This window comes from Falco punctatus (assembly GCF_963210335.1).
Source record: "Falco punctatus genome assembly, chromosome: 13".
NCBI lineage: Eukaryota > Metazoa > Chordata > Aves > Falconiformes > Falconidae > Falco > Falco punctatus.
In genome coordinates, this window is record NC_137593.1 from 11,338,475 (window position 1) to 11,356,178 (window position 17,704).

The following is a 17,704-nucleotide window of genomic DNA, read 5'->3' on the forward strand; positions in this document are numbered from 1 at the left end:
TTCAGTGCAAATAAAAGCTGTCATTGCCAGAGAAATGATACTGATCGGGGTCTGAAAAGACAGCAAATTACCCGCCTGAAAATGCACCGCTGGAAAAAAAATGCATATTAAACACACAAAAAGGCACTTTGCCATCAGCCGCGCTTCCCCCGCCGCTCCAGAATAACCACACTTTACATAATTCTCCCTCTCCACCTCCGAATTAATTTCGCAGACAGAGGCAGAGGCAACCCTCTGACAATAGCGGAGTGGAGACGCAGCGGCGGCGGGGGGAGTGGGGCCGGGGGCTGCTGGGGAGGTGCCTGGCTCCAGGCTCGGGGCATGGTGGATAACGAGATGCCAGTGTTGGAGCTGGGGGGGAGGACTGAGGGGTTTGGGGGGGCTGAGGGCTTTGGGAGGGTTGGGTCCATGGGTGAGGGTTGTGGGTACTGGGTGGATGTGCTCAGCTGTGGAGTGGAGCATTCCCATTCTTCCCTACCCTTGGGTTCTAGGGATGGTGTCCCTTGGGGTGGGGTTTGTGGGGTGATGCCCACCCTAATAGGCACATCTTGGGCCAAGTGTTTCCTACGAGGGACAATCCTTCACCCCCTACACGGGGGGTGAGCCTGCTGTGTGCCCACCCCAGAGCCTGGCACCCTCCCTGGAGGCAGGCAGACCCTGTTGGGGTGCACATACCCAGCATTGCGGGGGTCCCTGTGCACCCCACTGCCCCGCTGTCCTACGGGTGCCAGCCAGATGCACCCAAAGGACACTGCAAGGTAATGCTGCCCACCCAGAATGACACCACCAAACTAGCACCCTTCTAAGAACTGCCCCCCACCCCCCACCCTGGGAACCTGCTCCATGGGGTATTGAGGGCACCATGACCAGCACCCTGGCACCAGCAAGGGAGAGCAGCGTGTGTGTGTGTGGGGGGGTCCAGTAGTGATGGTGAGGGTGTTCAGATGGCTGGATGCTTGGCACTGAGGGACTGGCAGAGGGGAAGGCAGGCGGCGGAGGTTGACATGGTGCTGCTTTGCATTTTCAATGACAGACCCATGCCGGGTGCTCGGGAGAGTGGAAAAATCTTATTTGTCACCTGCTGGCGGTGTGCAGAGGCTCCCGCGCCGCGGCTAATCTCGGGGAAAATGAGGATGCTGGTGGGGTGGCCCGTGAGATGAGCAGGGCAGAGTGGGGCTGGCGAGGTGGGCAGCTGCCCTGGGCACTGCTCGGGGTCACAGCCAAGGGCTGCAGGATGGGCAGGACCCTGGGTCACACCAACCTGGTGATCCCTGTGTGTATTGGCACAGATCCTGCCTGCTGGGTGTGCATGGGCTGGGCAGACTAAGTGCCCTGTGTCCCCAGGGCATCCCAGAGTAAGTGCCTCGTGCCCCCTGCCCTGTCTGTAAAGGCACAACCTCTTTTCCTTCCACCCCAGCTTCAGGAGCAGCTTCTTGCCTTGCAGTGCCAGCTCCGCAGGTTGGCACTGTCCACACATCGTCTTGGGGCACTCAGTGGAGATTTTTAGGGGGGAGCTGGCACTTGGAAGCAGGTGCAGGCACTGCCTGACACCCCACATCTACATGCAGGTGCCCATCCTGCACCTGCCGTACCCCAGCTTTCTCAAGATGCCAACTCCCGTGGGACGCTGCAGCGCTCTGCGGCCGGCTTAGATTTATCCATTATTTTATATCCACACGCCTTTAATTTTTACAGCTCTGTTGGAGCAATACCCAGGGCTGTTAATAATGCCAGCCCCCCCTCCCATGTGCACCCATCATAATCCCACCAAGGTGCCAAGCGGGTCATGGGACCAGGTAAGTGCAGGCAAGGGGGAGGCCGGTGTGTGGCACCCAGCCCTGTGCTCCCACCCTCCAGCCAGCCCCCCAGCCCCCCCCACCTCTGGTGAGCAGCACAGCTGGGCACTCCATGCCCAGCCACGAAGCAGCCTGTGTCCAGGTGCCCTTGCACCCCGCTAGGGTTGGTAGTACCTGGCTGGTTGGGGTGTCCAAGTGGAGGTCGTCTCTCCGATGGGATTGATGGAGACCCTCTGCCCTGGCATGTGCCCCAGGAAACCTCTGCTGCAACACGTGTGTGGGTGTGTGAGCATGCGTGACTGTGCCAGGGTACATGTGCCTGTAACGGGAGCTGGCCGGCAGTGCATGTTTGTGTGTGTGTGTGTGTGAGGCACAGCATGTGTGTCTGCACTGGTCCATGTTGGTGTACATGGGAGGTGCATCGTGTGCCACTGCCTGTGTGTGTGATGTTGTATGTCTTGGTGCTGCAGTAGGCACCTTGCCCGGGCTGTGCCCAGCACCCCAGTACAGGACAGCACAGCCTCAGCTGCCCCAGGCCATGAGAGCTGTGCCTGGGGCCAGCCCATGGGACAAGACAGTGGGTCCCATGCCAGCTGAGCCACCTGTCCTGTGCCAAGCAGGGTCCCCATGCCATGTGTGGCGCAGCACCCAGTATGGGCTGCCTGGGGCTTCCACCCCAGCACCCAGGAAGACACAGGACACCCCCCCACCACCACCCCGAGCACTCAGGGCTGTGCAGAACAGAGGGGGGTGAGGGTGGTAGGGCACCCCCGAACATGGCAGGCAGGGTGGCTGTGCAGGGCCAGGGTATGTGGCCACTGCAGGGGGCCACCGTGGGCGGTGGGAATTGCTGGGATATAAATCTCCTTGCTGGGCCCCCCCGTGGCAGAGCGCTCATGATATTTATGTTGGGGATTTATCTGCAATGCAGTTTAATATTCCCGGACCTTCGCATGTGTGTGTGTGTGTGTGCGCGTGAGTGCACGGCCCCCACCCCATGCCACCCCGTGCCACCCCCATGCCCACCCTCTCACCCGGAGCCTCCCGGGATCCATCTCTTGCCCACCCACAGCCCTTTCCCCTGGCAACCACCCTGGCAGGACGGGACGGGCCCCCCAGGGTGCCCGGGCACGGCGCGGGGTACCGAGCCGCCGGGATGCTCCTGCGACGGGCCGCCAGCCGTGCCCACCCGTTCCCCTCCTGTGTGCCGGGCTGCCGGGGGGTGGCAGCAGGGTCCCCGGACGGGGGATGCCAGGCGGAGTGGCACTGCCAGCCCTGCGCCAGCCCCCCGGGGTAGGGGGCCCGGGGACCCCCCTGCCCTGCCTCCCCGCCGGCGGGGATGAGGTAAGGCTGGCGGGTGGCACGGGGCTGCTCTATTTGCATAATAATCTCGTTAATGGAGCCTGGCCTGCGGGAGAGCAGGGCTGGAGACACCACCCCCTCCCCGCCCCGCTGCCTCCCTCCGGCCCCGCCGCTCCGCCAGCCGCGGCGCGGGGCGCGGAGCGGAGCGCGGGGCGCGCAGCCGGACGGGCAGCGCCGGGCCGACCCGCCAGCAGCCTCGGGCAGCCTGCTGACATCCCCCAACAAGCCGGTGAGCACCCCCGAGCACCCCCCCGAGCATCCCGGGCAGCATCCCCGACCATCCCGGGCAGCGTCCCCCGACCATCCCGGGAGCATCCCCCAAGTGTCCCGGTGAGCAAGCGGTGAGCCACCCCCCGAGCACTCGCGGGCATCCCGGGCAGCAACCCGGGGAAAATCCCCTGAGCACCCCCCGAGTACCTGGTGGTGAGCACCCCGCGAGCAGCCCGGGGAGCACTCCCCGAGCCTGCCGGAGAGCACCCCGCGAGCATCCCCCGAATATCCCGGGCATTACCCCGCGGAGCACTTCCCGAGCATCCCTCGAGCAAACCTCGAGCATCCCCCCGAGCAACCCTCGAGCAACCCCCGAGCACCACAGGCATCATCCCGGCGAGCACCTCCCGAGCATCCTGGCAAGCACCTCCCCGAGCATCCTGGGCAGCATCCTCCGAGCATCCCGGGTAGCATCCCCCGTGAATCCTGAGCAGCGTCCTCGGGCACCCCCAAGCATCCCCCCAGCATCGTGGGCTGCATCCCGAGTAGCATCGACCGAGCATCCTGGGCAGCCCCCCCGCCCCCCGCCCTCCCCCCCGCCCCCCCATGCCCTCTCTCCCCTCCCCGAGCCGTGCAGCGCCCACTGCCAGCCCCGCAAACTTTCCAGCACCGGCAGCTCCCCGGCACGGGCACCGCCGGGCTGCCGTACCGGGGCACAACTTTGCCCAAGTTGCGGAGGGAGTGGGGGCTGCGGGGCTTGGGGGGTCCTGCCACGGGGATACCGACCACCTCCCAAATGGCTCTTTGTCCCCAGACTGTCCTCTCCCACCTGCAAATCTGGATGCTGTTCTGCACCAAGCAAGGCTTGGAGTCCTCTTTTGAAGCCCCCCACCCCATCTCTGCCCCCACCCTCCTTTCCCCATGGGTAGACCCCCTCCTCCTTGGCATGGCACACCTGCCAGACACCCCTGCAAGACACCCCTGCCCATCGGGCACCAGACAGCAGAAAGGGGTTGGGTGGATGGTGGTGGTGGTGGGGAAATGCTGTGAGATGTCCATGGGGTCCAGGACTTCCCCCCCCCCCCCCCCCCAGAATGGAATTAACTTTGTGCACACATCACACGCTGCACCACAATTTGACACAACGCAATGCAACACGGCGCACCACGACCCAACCCAACACAATGCAATGCAACGCCACAGCGCAACGTGATGCACCCTGACGCAGGGCCACACAACCTGATCCAACCCACAACACCCCAACCCAATGCCTTCCCCCACGATAAATCTCCCCAAAGCCCCTCTTCCCCAAGCTACTCACCCCCCTCCATACCCCACCCAGAGGGACTAGCAGCCCTGTGCTCCCCCCCCCCCCCCCACCCCGAGACCAGGAAGGGCTGTCATGGAATGGTGTGAGAATGGGCTTGCTGGACCACCCCGGACATCCACCCAATGTGGGTGCTCTCACTGGTGCACTGGGTGCCTGTGGGGTGGGTGTGAGGGATGGAGGTGTGCCAGGGGCTGAAACCCACCTGGCATCACGCAGGCAAGACCCTGCCCGGTCACCAGAAGGGCTGGCAGAGGGGACAGCCATGGGGTAGAGCTGTCAGCAAGGTCACTGGTGGCACAGGGGCCAGTCCCAGTGATACCAGTGGGGCACACAGGCAGGGATGGTGATGCAGGTGGTGATGACAGCAATAAGCACCCCCCCCCCCCCCCCTACTCCTTGCTCCTCCCAAAACCCCCCTCAACCACCTCCTCTGCCTTTTCCAGGAGCTTCCTGACTCACCCGGGCACTCTCCACCACCTCCCCGCAGCAGGCACAGCTCCAGCATGAACCGTAGGGTGTCCGAGCCTGCCCCCCGCCTACCTTGAGCCCCCAACTCCCGTGCTGCCTGCCGGGAGCCCCAGCCATGGAGAAGACCTACTCATTGACAGCCCACTACGACGAGTTTCAGGAGGTGAAGTATGTGAGCAAGTACCAGAGCGGCACCCTGCCCAACGGCTTTGCCCTCCAGCTGGGCACCGGAGCCAAGAAACGCCGTGGGGGGCTGCCACGCTGGAGCCGCCGGGAGGTCTGTCTGCTTTCAGGGCTGGTGTTTGCTGCGGGGCTCTGCGTCATCTTGACATGCATGTTGGTCCTCAAGTACCTGGCGGCTGAAGGGGACAGCTACTGCCTGGAGGGGTGCCAGGAGAAGAAGGCCTTCCTGCGGGCATCCCGCTTCCTCAGCGCCAACATGGATGCCACCATCGACCCCTGCCAGGACTTCTACTCCTTTGCCTGTGGTGGCTGGCTCCGGCGACACGGCATCCCCGAGGACAAGCTGGTGTACGGCACCATCGGGGCCATTGCCGAGCAGAACGAGGCCAAGCTGCGGGCGCTGCTGAGCCGCCCCGTGCGGCGCCGAGCCCCCGCCTCGGCCGAGAGGAAGGTCAAGGAGTTTTTCCGCTCATGCCTGGACCGAGCTGAGATTGACCGACTGGGCCCACGGCCCATGCTGGAGGTCATCAGGGAGTGTGGTGGCTGGGATGCCCCCCAAGGCCGCAGGGACATCAACGAGCTGCTCTACAAGACGCAGGGGGTCTACAGTGCTGCCGTGCTCTTCTCCCTCACCGTCAGCCTGGATGAGAGGAACACCTCCCGCTACATCATCCGGGTGAGGGCACCCTGCCCCTGGGGCTGCCCCCACCCCAGCCACCCGCCTGCACGCGGGACACCCACCTGGTGCCACTGTCCTCACTGTGGTGGCACCAGGTGCCTGCCTGGTGTGTGACTTGCTTGGCTGCAGCAGGTGGCAGGGCTGGGGACAGCCCCCGTCCCTGGGACCCCTCTGTCTCCCCAGCATTGGACCCCTCTGTCAGCCGGCCCTGGGTGAGGGTGGCATCTCCGGGACAGGGCTGGGGACACAGGGACATACTGAGTGAGGCAGTGCTGCCCACCTGGGAGCTGGGGACAGTCCAGCAGGGCACTAGGGTCTCCAGAGTGCTGGCAGCCAAGCCCCTCACCTTGGCATTCTGGCTGCCATCTGTACACTGGGGGCAAACCCTGGGTGGTGACGGGATGATGCCTGCCAGCTCCGCAGCTCTGGGCCAGGGTGCCAGTTTGCCCGTGTCTTTATTGGCCTTCCCCACCCCTGCCAGCCCATGTCCCTCACCCTGTGGTGCTACCAGGGCATGGGTGGGCTTCGTCTGAGTGGCCAAGCCTCAAGCACCCTTGGTGGGTGCAGGAGTGTGGTGGTGGGCACGGTGGGGGCACAGCAATGGCACAGCAGGGATGCCATGGTGGGCACGGTGGTGGGCATAGAGGGCCATGGTGGTGGCACAGCAGCAGAGGCACAGCGATGGCATGGTGGGGAACGCGGTGGTGAGCACGGAGGGAACATGGGGGTGGGCACAGCAGGGCCATGGGGGGCTGGCGGGGGGGGACGGACGTGGGCATGGGGGATGGCACGCTGGGGACTGCAGAAGCACCGTGGGGGGGACAGCGGTGGGGATGAGCCGCCCCGACCCCTGTGAGAGGTGGGGGTGGGGAGGGGGGTGTGGGGTGGGACCGAGGGGTGCGCGGGGCCGGGGCCGAGGGGCCGCGCTGCGGGCCGCCCGTGTGTGCGCTAGAGGGAGCGTGTGTCACAGGGCCGGGCGCGGGGCGGGGGCGCAGGTGTGCGCGGGGTGGGCCGCGGTGGGCGGGGGGAGATGGGGGCGAGGACTGGGAGGGGTGAGGGTGGGCGGCGGGCCGGGGTGTGGGGAGGGGGCGGGGGGTGGGCTGTACGAGTGGCTTTGCTTTTGTGGGAAACCAAGGGGGGTGGTGGTGATAGGGGAGGGGGTGCAGAAGGGCTGGGGGTGCCTGTGAGGGTGCAGCTGTGCGCGTGGAGGGGGGACTGGTGGGGTGGGACACAGGGGGCGAGCCAGAGAGACAAGGGAAGGGGGTGTGTGTGCGTGTGTGCATGGGGGGCTGGGGGGTAAACTAGAGGGTGTGTGTGGGGGGAGCATGCCTAGGTGTGCATCGTGAGGGGTGAGTTACAGATGCGTGTGCGCATACACGTATGTGCAAGCATGTTCAGGTGTGTGATGTGTTAGAGGCTGTGGCTGCAGCTGCAGGACAGCAGGGAGAGCGTGTGCGAAGGGTGGGGGTGCTCATGCAGAGTGGCTCATCCCTGCAGCTGCCTGCTGCAGCTCCAACATCCTCTAGCAGGAGGGAAACTGAGGCACAGGACCTGTCCGTGCCCGGGGCTGACCCACCACACTGCCACTGCATGGCTCCCGGGGCACCGGGGGCTCCCTGCAATATGGGGGAAGGTGAGGGGTGCCTTGCTCAGCACAGCCCCCCCTTCCTCTGATCACCCACTGCCCCCATCTCTCCCCCCTAGATTGACCAGGATGGCCTGACTCTGCCAGAACGGACCCTCTACCTGGGGCAGGATGAAGAGAGTGAGAAGGTGAGGGGGGGCACACTGATGCTATGCGGATACCAGGAGAGTGACCAGCACCAAGCATGGGGTGGCAGACAGATGCCACCCCACTGCCAGCAGTGCCAGGGGCTGGGGTGCCCGCAAGGCAGTGTGGAGCGGCACTCAGCATCCTTTCCCTCGGCACAGATCCTGGCTGCCTACCGGGTGTTCATGGAGCGGCTGCTCACCCTCCTGGGGGCTGAGCACGTGGAGCAGAAAGCCCAGGAGATCCTGCAGCTGGAGCAGCACCTCGCCAATGTGAGGGGGATGCCCACCCTGGGCTTTGGGGTGCCCCTGCCCAGCTCTTTGGCACCTTAGTGGCAGATCTTTGGGGACCTTCATGCCTGGTCCTAAGGGCCCTCATCCCAATCCCCTTGGGAAATTCCCCTCCCAGCCCTCGGGGATCTTCATGCCTGGTCCTTGGGGATCCCAGCCCCTTGAGGACCATCTGGTAGATCCTCAGAAATCCCAGCTCCAACATCTTGACAACCCCCAGTCACAGCCCTCGGGACAACCACTCCAGCCCTTGGGGATTCCCATGTCCAGTCCTTGTGAGCCCACCCCAGGCCCTTGAGGGCTCCGTGTCAAGCTCTTCGGGACACTATGACCCCCCTCAGGGCTCCACTGGCAGGAGTGGGTAGGGTCGGGGTCAGTAGTTCCTCTTGCCCTGGAGGTGTGCTCCATCCCTCTGCCACCCCCAAGGTGGGCAGCGGGATGGTGACAGCTGTGCTCACCCCGCGTAGATCACAGTGTCTGAGTACGATGATATGCGGAGGGATGTCAGCAGCATGTACCACAAAGTGACCCTGGGAGAGCTGCAGCGCATCACCCCCACGGTGAGTACCCCTGATGCCCAGCCTGCCACACCATGTCCCCCATCTCCCTGTGCCCCACGCTTGTCCCTGTCCCCCTGCTCCATGCCCTTGCTTCCCCACTGGGTAAGTCCACTTGAAGGTGATGACTCCACTCTGCACTTTCCTGGGTGGGAAGGGGTGGTGGGAGGCTGGAGAGCTTGGAGGGGCTTCCTTCCAGGTTGGCATGGAGGGGGGGTCCCTGTGCGCCCCTGATGGTACCTGCCCTGGCAGCTCAAGTGGAAGCGCTTGCTGGACCGCATCTTCCATGACAACTTCTCAGAGGAGGAGGAGGTGGTGCTGCTGGCCACTGACTATATGTACAAGGTGTCCGACCTCATCCGTGTGACGCCCGGCAGGTGAGGGGGGATGGCACCCCCTGTGCCCCCAGCACCTTCCCCAGCCTGGCAGGGGGGTGGTAATGGGGGTGGGCACAGGGCATCTGTGGCTGGTCTCCCCCTTCCCATCATCCCCATCCCGGGGAGGCCAGGCTGGGCACAGGGACCTCAGAAATTTCCTAGGTGAAGGCACAGATGCGAGCCCCACAGCACCCTGGTCATGCCTGGCCACCCCCCAAGCTAGAGGTCACCAGACTCATCACACAGCAGGGAGGGACACAATGCCAGCCTGTCCCTGTGCCCCCGTGCACGCTCCCCACTCTCCCTGTGTGCCTGGGGACATGCCCAGGGAGGGGACCTGATCTTGCCCCCCGACACCAGGATCCTTCATAACTACATGCTGTGGCGCATTGTGGTGGTGCTGAGTGAGCACCTCTCCACTCCCTTCCGTGATGCCATCCACGAGCTCTCCAAGGAGATGGAAGGCAATGAGAAGCAGCTCGAGCTGGGCAAGATCTGCCTGAGCCAGGCCAACAAGCACTTCGGCATGGCCCTGGGTGCCCTCTTTGTCGAGGAGCACTTCTCCTCCGCCAGCAAAGCCAAGGTAGGTGATGCTGCCTGTGGGCACGAAGCCATTGTTCCTCCTGCTACCTTGCCAAGATGCCTAGTGCCACCAAGCCCCCCACCGAGGGCTGTCTGGTGGGGTGACGGGTGGTGAGGATGTCATGCCAGCACCCACGGTGACCCACCACAGGTGCAGCAGCTGGTGGAGGACATCAAATACATACTGGACCAGCGCCTGGATGAGCTGGACTGGATGGATGAGGAGACACGGAGAGCGGCCAGGGCCAAGGTAGTGGCCCCCAGTGTGGATGCTGGCCCTTGCCCCTGCCATGGCCTGAGGGCACACAGGATGGGGGCCTGACCCCACCGCTTACTTTGCCTGCAGCTTCGATACATGATGGTGATGATTGGGTACCCTGATTTCCTGCTGAAGCCGGAGGCCATTGACAAGGAGTATGAGGCAAGGGGTGGCCCAGGACCAGGTGGGGGCGTGGGCACCTGGAGGGGCAGATGGTCCCCACATTTGCTTCAGGGCCTGCAGAGACCAGAATGGGGGGATGCCACCACAAAACAAGCCACCTCCTGGTAGCTTGTGCCCAGCACTTGCATGGTCACAGCCACCTGGGCAGTGCCGTACCATCCCCGGGGTCGGGAATGACATCTCCTTCCCTACACTGCACCCACCAGAGTTCAGCCCCATCCTCAGCAAGGGCTGGGGGTGCCCACATGGCCCAGAGACCCCACGGAGGCGATGGAGATGCAGCTGACAATGTGGGCACACAGCTCGGGACATTACATGCTTTTGTCACATCCAGCCCACAGCCACAACCCCACAGCCTCTGTCCCCACGGCTCACGGGGCTGGGAGGGCACCCCAGCCCTGCTCCCTGCGCTCTTAGGGCTGGCTTTTGGGGCTGGCATACGTTCTGATGTGGCCGTGCCCTCCCAGTTTGAGGTGGATGAGAAAACCTACTTCAAGAACATCCTCAACAGCATCGCCTTCAGCATCAGGCTCTCGGTGAAGAAGATCCGGCAGGAGGTGGACAAGTCTGCGTGGGTATCCCCATGCCCTAGGGGGAGAGGGGGCATGGAGGGCAGAGCATGGCCCCACCAATGCCCCCTGTCCCCATGCCTGGTTGCACCCCACAGGGTGTAGGTGGGAGGGCACCGGGAAAGCCAGGAATGTCCCCCTATCCCCTAGCTGTTCAAGGGGGTGACATTTCCGTGCCCCCCCCAGTGCCCCCGCAGCCTGGCACTGCTGTCTCTCCCTGCAGGTGGCTGCTGCCTCCCCAGGCGCTGAACGCCTACTACCTGCCCAACAAGAACCAGATGGGTGAGGCATTGCCCAGCCCCCCGGCTCGGCCTGGGGTGGGGGGTGTGAGGAGGGCCTGGGGTGGGGGGCACAGCGCAGGGTCCCCTGGCACCAGGTAATGCTGTGGGTGGGTACAGGGCAGGGTGCCCCCCCAACAGCAATGCTCTCCTGTGTCCCCAGTGTTCCCTGCTGGCATCCTGCAGCCCACCCTCTATGACCCCCAGTTCCCGCAGTGAGTGTGGGGCTGGGGCATGGCCGGGGGGAGGCAGGGCAGGGGCTGGGGTATGTGGCTGGGGACAGGGGTATGGCTGGGGGGTGCCAGGGAAGAGTATGGGGGTGTCAGGTCCTGGGGTCACCACCGTCCCTGCCAGCACCAAGACCTCCACCCTCTCACCTCTGCTCCCTGCCCAACAGGTCGCTGAACTACGGTGGGATCGGCACCATTATTGGGCATGAGCTGACCCATGGCTACGATGACTGGGGTGAGTGACCCCCCCACCTCATACCAGGGTGGGAAGTGGGTGGGCTGGGGTCCCTTGGGACTACTGGTGGTGGTGGTTGCCTCGGCAGGGGGACAGTACGACCGGCACGGGAACCTGGTGCACTGGTGGACAGAGCGGTCATACAGCAAGTTCCTGAAGAAGGCACAGTGTATCGTCAACCTCTATGACAACTTCACTGTCTACAACCAGCGGGTGAGACCCCCTCGCCCACCGGGCGATGCCCCGGCACATGCTGCCCTAGGGGGGGGGTCCCCGCCGCTCCGTTGCTGGGGCTGGGTACCTGCAGGAGAGCATGGCTCTGCCCTGCCCAGCACCGAGACCCAACAACTCATCACACCTCAGCTGGGAAATGGGTGGGGGCAACTGAGGCAGAGCCTCGGTGCCAGGGTGAGGACGGGGGGGTGCCTGGCTGGGGAGGACATTTCTGCTCACCCCATCGTCTCTCCTCTCTTGGCAGGTGAATGGCAAACACACGCTGGGGGAGAACATTGCTGACATGGGGGGGCTCAAACTCGCCTACTACGTAAGTGTCCACCCACCCTGGCGTGTCATCGCTCTGGCAGGACCATTGGGTGGCTGCTGATGCCATCCCCACTGAGTGGGCAGGAGACACTCCCCCAGCCCCATCTTGCTCCCTGCAGCAGGGAGTGGGCATGATCCTGCTTGCTGGTTTCTGGGGAGTTTGGGGAGGGAGGGTTGGGGCAGGTTTAGGGGGGTTCCCAGGCCATGCTGAGGGCACCCCTTGTTCTCCAGGCCTACCAGAAATGGGTGCGAGAGCATGGCCCCGAGCACCCCCTGCACCAACTGAAATACACACACGACCAGCTCTTCTTCATTGCCTTTGCCCAGGTAAGCCCCTGCCCTCCCCACATGTGTCACATACTGGGGCGGGGGGGGGGGGGGGGGGGGGGGGGGGGGGGTTACCCGGTGTGGGGCAGGTGGCCCAAAGGGAAGGAGTTATTGCCCTGGGGGACCTGGTGCCTATGGCCAGGAGCTGGGCTCAGCTGATCAGCAGGTCCTGGGCTCAGGGTAGAGGGCTCAGCCCTGCAAGGAGCACTCTGTGCTGCCCTGCCGCTCCTGGGGACCCTACAATAACAAACGTGTCCCCCCTATCACCTCCAGAGAACCCCACAGTAACAAACGCACATGACTCCAAACTTCTAGGAGACCCTACAGCCAAGCAGCTCACAACCCCAGGAGACCCTACAACAACAAATATGCCTCCATGCTCTCCCAACCCATCTATACCACATACACAGGCTCGCAGGGGACCTACAATAACAGCATCGCTGCCCTAATCCCCCAGCAGCCAGAAGGGCCATTGTGCCCCAGGGGGTGCCAGGACCCCATGGACCCTGGCAGCTGCAGTGCTCCATCCAGCTCACCCACGGGAACCTTTCTCCCCTGCAGAACTGGTGCATCAAGCGGAGATCCCAGTCCATCTACCTGCAGGTGCTGACGGACAAGCACGCCCCAGAGCACTACAGGTATCGCCTGACCTTCCCCACGGCTGGTGGTGCCACGCAAAGTGGGGTGGGCACCCTTTGGGGTGCTGGCACCAGCAGGTTTTGGGTGGATATGCCTGGGGTAGGGGATGGGGTGCTGCTGGGGTAGGCAGGTGCCCCAAGTGGTGTGCGTGACAGAGGTGGGGGGGACAGGGGGTGCCCAGCTCTGAGTTGCCCCCTTCTCTTTCCTGGCAGGGTCCTAGGCAGCGTCTCACAGTTTGAGGAGTTTGGACGGGTTTTCCACTGCCCCAAGAACTCGCCCATGAACCCGGTGCACAAGTGCTCGGTGTGGTGAGGCCGTTTCTCCCTGCAGCAGGCTGGCACACCCCATCCCCATCCCTGCCTGACTCCCACCCTGTGCCTGCTCCCCACCTCCCCCATCTCCCCTTCCTACTCTCCAGGTAAAAGGGGCAGCCCCAGGTGACACAGGGGGTCATCCCCCCAAAGACTGGCAACACCAGAGGGGCGGAGGCAGTGGGGAGACACGGGGTGGGCATGAGCTCATGCCCAGAGGCAATCAGCCTCCTGCCCATCTCCTTCCTATCCACTGCCCAGTGCACTGGAGGGCCCTGAGTCCCCACGGAGGAACCAGGGCACACCCAGGCGCTCATCCACCCCGTCTTCCATCCACCCCCCTCAAATCCTTCCCCCAGCCCAGCACCGGCTGAGGCAGGGACAGTGAACCAGAGACTGTGGGGCTACCCCACACCAAAAGATTCCCCCTGCCTGGTGCCCTCCCCAGCATCCCCCACGCCAGCCCCATCCTGTCCCCGCAGCAGCCCTGCCGGCCGTGGGGCGCAGTGGGCAGAGCTTGGGGCTGGGTGATGCCAGCCTGCCCGGGCAGCGCAGGGACACGGGCGCCCGCTGTATTTTTCGCTGATGTTTCTGGTCAATAAAGCACTGGATATGCTGGGTGGGTGCAAGGGGCTGTGGCTGGGGGATGGGCAGCAGCGGACAGCACCCACCCACCGCACGACACGCCTGTCCCACCAGTGTCACACCCCACCTTTATTAATCACCGAGTGCCCTGTGTGAGTGGCACTGGCCCACCCCGTGCCTGGGATGTGGTGCCTTATGGCTGCCGCATCCAGACCAGGGATGCTCCAAAAAGCTGCCACCCGCCCGCGCGTGCCGCAGCCACGGGGAGCGGGATCCCCCCCGTCCAGCAGTGCTGTGGGGTGCCCTGGGGCCGCGGGATCAGTGGAAGAGGGGCAGGAGGAGGGTGGGCAGGAGCAGGGCCAGGGGGGTGGCACGGGTGCTGGGGGCAGAGCCCCGCTGGCGGCAGGCAGTGTAGGGCTCGAGGCAGGCGGCATAGGCCATGGCGTGGGCCACGTAGGTCTGCTCCTGCACCCCGTGGAAGAGGTGGGCCATGGGGCCTTTGGCCAGGATGGCCACATCTTCACCACCATGGGTCTCTGAGCTGAGGAGCACGGCTGCCTGCTGCAAGTAGTCGTACTGCGCTGGGGAGGGGGAAGAAACGGGTGAGGGCAGCAGCGCGGTGGTCCTGAACCCTGTCCCACCACCTGGCCACGGTCCCTGTGCCCTCACCAGCTGTGTCCTCATCCACATCAGTCCGGCTGGTGCCTGGGTAGCCTGGCCCATTCCCGTAGAGGATGGATGTGTAGTTCTTCTTGTCACTGGCTTTGCTTGGGGCCAGACCTGGGGGAGGGGGCGACGAAGGGGGGGTCAGCCAAGAAATTCCCATATCACCCCTCCGGCTGCAGCCAGGGTGCCCTGGAGCCAGCAGTGCCCAGCACAAGACCATGCCCCAGTCTTGGTGGCTGGGCAGAGCCCTACCGAAGATGGAGGAGCCACGCAGGGTGTAGCCACCAAAGGAGAAGACGTGTGAGTGGTCAGCGGTGACGACGGTGAGTGTCTGCGCCTCGTCTGTCAGCGCGTTTGCCCGCTCAATGGCCCGGTCAAACTCCACTGCCTCTGTCAGTGCCTTATGGGCTGTACCGTCGTGGTGGCCGTGGTCAATCCTGCCGCCTGCAGACAGGTGCCCACAGTGGGCTGGGGACCGATGGCAGCACCCCCACCTCTTACCCACACCCCAGGATGTGGGACCCCCCCCTCGCCTGCCCCAGAGGCACTGGGCCTGACTTATCTTCCACGAAGAGGTAGAAGCCATTGGGGTTCCTGCTCAGGATGGTGATGGCTGCTTCCATCATCTCAGTGAGTGATGGGTCCAGGGTGGTGTCACGCACCAGGTTGTACTTCATGTCCGCGGGTTCAAAGAGACCTGGGAGGGGACACATTGGGGACAGTCTCAATGTCTGCATGCATCCCGGTGGCTGTTGGGTCCTGGTGCATGGAACATTTGTTACCCATCAAATAGTTCACACTGGGGTCAGCAGCAGCAGCCAGCAGCCCTGTCCTGTTCCAGACGTAGCGGGCACCCTGTACGCAATTCCCACAGGGGGTTAGTGGATGCCTGGATCTGTGCTTGGGGGTGGTGGGCAGAGGACTGTCCCCACCACGTCACCCACCGGCCGTGCCTCCAGCCACATGTTGATGAGGTTATTCCCATCCTCACGTATCCCATTCTGGCTCCTGTAGATGGGATACTCAGGGTCCGGTGTCCCCACAGGGGTCATGTATTTCCGACCGCCCCCCAGGATCACCTGGAGGGGATGAGATGGGTGCAGCGTTAGTGGGAGTGCGAGCAGGGGGGCTGGCCCTGCTCCCCCTCTCCCACATGTGGATGCTCACGTTGATGTCAACGTTGTGGACCAACTGCCAGGCGATGTCCTTGCAGCCCTGTTTGCGGGCATCCATGGGCATGCTGGCATCCGCGTACCAGTTGCGGTCCACCACGTGTGCATAGGTCCCCGAGGGCGACGCATGCTGCACCCGTGTTGTTGTCACGATGCCCACTGCCTTCCCTGCCACCACCACCCCAGTCAGGCCCTATGAAGGGCAACACAGGGTCCCCCACCGCCAAGCCCTGGGATGCTCAGGGAGGGGGAAGAGGAGCAGCCCTGGCATGACACCCCTTGTCCCCGTGGGTTCCCCCCTAGCCCTGCACGCCCCGTTACCGGCTTTGCGAGCTCGCTCCAGCACTGAGATCACCTCGTTGCCTGCAGTGGTGTTGCACTGCAAGTGGCGGGCGGCTGCGCTCAGTCCCACCGTCTTGTAGTTGCCCTTCACCCCGCAGAGGTAGGCTGTGGCTGTCCCCGCGCTGTCGGGGACCTGCCGGTCCACATTGTATGTCTGTTGAGGACACACGCCAGGCTCAGAACAGGGGGCAGTTGGCAGAAGCACCCAGCAGGATGCCTCCCCAGCACCCCTTGCCATGCATGTTCACCCACCTGAGGACAAGAGCGGGATGGGCAGGGATCTTATGCATCCCATACGTGCATCCCTGGGGTGCTTTTGTGCCAGCAGCCCCATGGGCATCACTGTGGCCCCATGCCCAGCGTCACCCTGCCCCCACGCACAGTGTGGTGGGGTATTTACCTTGGAGAGAGCCACGTAGGGGAAAGCATCCAGGGCGAGGGGGGTCTCGGGGCCCAGGTTCCCCTGCTCCTGCCCCTTTAGGATGCGGGTGGCCGTGATGGTGGGGATCCCGAATCCTGGTTGAGGAAGGAGTGTCCTGGTCACTCTCTGCACCAGGTGGCCTCCCTGCATCCCACTCCACGGGGCACCCAGCTTGCCCATCAGGAGTGCCAGCAGGACTCACCATCCCCGAGGAAGAGGATGAGGTTTTTGGCTTGGCTTATCCTGGGCTGGATCTTGAAGGAGGCTTCGATGGCTGCAGCTGCCTGCTTGTTCCAAAAGGATGGCTTCTCCTCCTCCTCTGGGACAGGGCAGCACCCATCAGTCCCAGCTCACCAGCACCTGCACCGCTGCGGCACCCATATCCCTGGGGTACCCACATCCCAGGGTTATTTACTCCCTGGGCATCCCCACGCTGGGGCCTCCTCTAACACAGACTGAGAGGGTCAGGGTGCTGTTTGAGGCCGGAGGAGACCATGTGGGTTTGCACCCACTGCCTGTCCCCCAAGGGCCCTGGGGCAGGGAAGGAGAGAGGCAGCAAAACCAGACACACTGGGGAGTGATCTGGCAGGTAGGATGGGGCCATGGTGGTGGGTGGAGCGGGCACTTCTCCCAGACACTCCCAGCACATAAACAAGCAGGAACCTGACCTCACAGGGGAAAACTGGCTCAAAGACCCCAGAAAAGCAAAGGTAACCACCATTAATCCTGGGCAGCCCCTTCTCCCCTCCCCAACCGCGCCCTGTGGCCAGCCAGGCTGGTGGGGCTGGTGCCCTGCCAGGTGCCCCGCTTCCCCAGGCACCCACTGCAGCCAGCCGGACACCCATCCCTATCCTTGCTCCCACCTGGGATGGTGGCAGTAGTGCTGATCCCTGCCCAGAGGCCCAGGCACAGGGCGAGGGGTGCCAGGAGCTTCATGGTGAGATCTGGTAGCCCAACACCGCTGGCAGTGACTGCAACTCTAGTAGATCTGGGAAGGGACTTTGGACCAGGATCAGCCCTTGCAGGGTGTGTGGAGGGGTTTGTCAGCTGGCACAAAGGCCATGGGACTGGCTGCTGGCACCTCCTTGGCACACCACCTTATTGCTGCTGGGGGACAGACAGACTTGGGGTGCAAACCGATGCAGGGGCAAGAGGATGGGCAGTGGCCGGCAGGCATCATTGCCTGCCCCAGCTACAGTGCTGCAGTGCCAGGCAGGGCTGTGCTGGGGGTGACACAGGCAGCGCTGAGCATCCGACCTGGGAGGATGGGGGGTTCAGGAGCACCTGGGGTCACCGAGCAGCCCTGCTCTCTGCCCAGCGCTTCCTCGAGCAATAAATC

The 17,704-nt window shown here is 63.9% G+C and overlaps 3 protein-coding genes across 3 annotated transcripts; 2 read left to right on the plus strand and 1 right to left on the minus strand.

Moving 5' to 3' along the window:
* Positions 1-1,813: 1,813 nt before the first annotated feature.
* Positions 1,814-5,181, plus strand: LOC308072688 (uncharacterized protein). Its single transcript, XM_080409903.1, is given in 4 exon segments — positions 1,814-2,987; positions 2,989-3,090; positions 3,092-3,387; positions 5,142-5,181. Coding segments are annotated over 4 exon segments (603 nt in total). The 5' UTR covers positions 1,814-2,793; the 3' UTR covers positions 5,153-5,181.
* ECEL1 (endothelin converting enzyme like 1) lies at positions 5,106-13,185 on the plus strand. The gene is made up of 17 exons (XM_080409909.1): positions 5,106-6,025; positions 7,733-7,801; positions 7,961-8,071; positions 8,557-8,649; positions 8,899-9,023; positions 9,384-9,606; positions 9,757-9,855; positions 9,952-10,026; positions 10,515-10,618; positions 10,840-10,898; positions 11,058-11,109; positions 11,292-11,359; positions 11,448-11,572; positions 11,838-11,903; positions 12,134-12,229; positions 12,791-12,867; positions 13,081-13,185. The coding sequence occupies exons 1-17, from the start codon at positions 5,282-5,284 to the stop codon at positions 13,178-13,180; spliced, it is 2,286 nt and encodes a 761-aa protein (XP_080266035.1). The 5' UTR covers positions 5,106-5,281; the 3' UTR covers positions 13,181-13,185.
* Positions 13,186-13,223: 38 nt separating this feature from the next.
* LOC308072686 (intestinal-type alkaline phosphatase-like) lies at positions 13,224-17,635 on the minus strand. The gene is made up of 11 exons (XM_080409899.1): positions 17,229-17,635; positions 16,568-16,684; positions 16,345-16,460; positions 15,924-16,098; positions 15,598-15,770; positions 15,375-15,509; positions 15,213-15,285; positions 14,993-15,127; positions 14,683-14,874; positions 14,434-14,544; positions 13,224-14,345 (listed from the first exon to the last, which is right to left on the minus strand). The coding sequence occupies exons 1-11, from the start codon at positions 17,299-17,301 to the stop codon at positions 14,083-14,085; spliced, it is 1,563 nt and encodes a 520-aa protein (XP_080266025.1). The 5' UTR covers positions 17,302-17,635; the 3' UTR covers positions 13,224-14,082.
* Between the last annotated feature and the right edge of the window lie 69 nt (positions 17,636-17,704).

Excerpts from the sequence above, each read along its gene's own strand:
- ECEL1 (XM_080409909.1), top strand. The coding sequence starts at position 5,282 with ATGGAGAAGACCTACTCATTGACAGCCCACTACGACGAGTTTCAGGAG. Across the intron at positions 8,072-8,556 it reads TGGAGCAGCACCTCGCCAAT|ATCACAGTGTCTGAGTACGA; the intron begins GTGAGGGGGATG and ends CACCCCGCGTAG. Across the intron at positions 10,899-11,057 it reads GCCCAACAAGAACCAGATGG|TGTTCCCTGCTGGCATCCTG; the intron begins GTGAGGCATTGC and ends CTGTGTCCCCAG.
- LOC308072686 (XM_080409899.1), bottom strand. The coding sequence starts at position 17,301 with ATGAAGCTCCTGGCACCCCTCGCCCTGTGCCTGGGCCTCTGGGCAGGG. Across the intron at positions 16,685-17,228 it reads CACTACTGCCACCATCCCAG|AGGAGGAGGAGAAGCCATCC; the intron begins GTGGGAGCAAGG and ends GCCCTGTCCCAG. Across the intron at positions 15,128-15,212 it reads CAGTGTGAACTATTTGATGG|GTCTCTTTGAACCCGCGGAC; the intron begins GTAACAAATGTT and ends GTCCCCTCCCAG.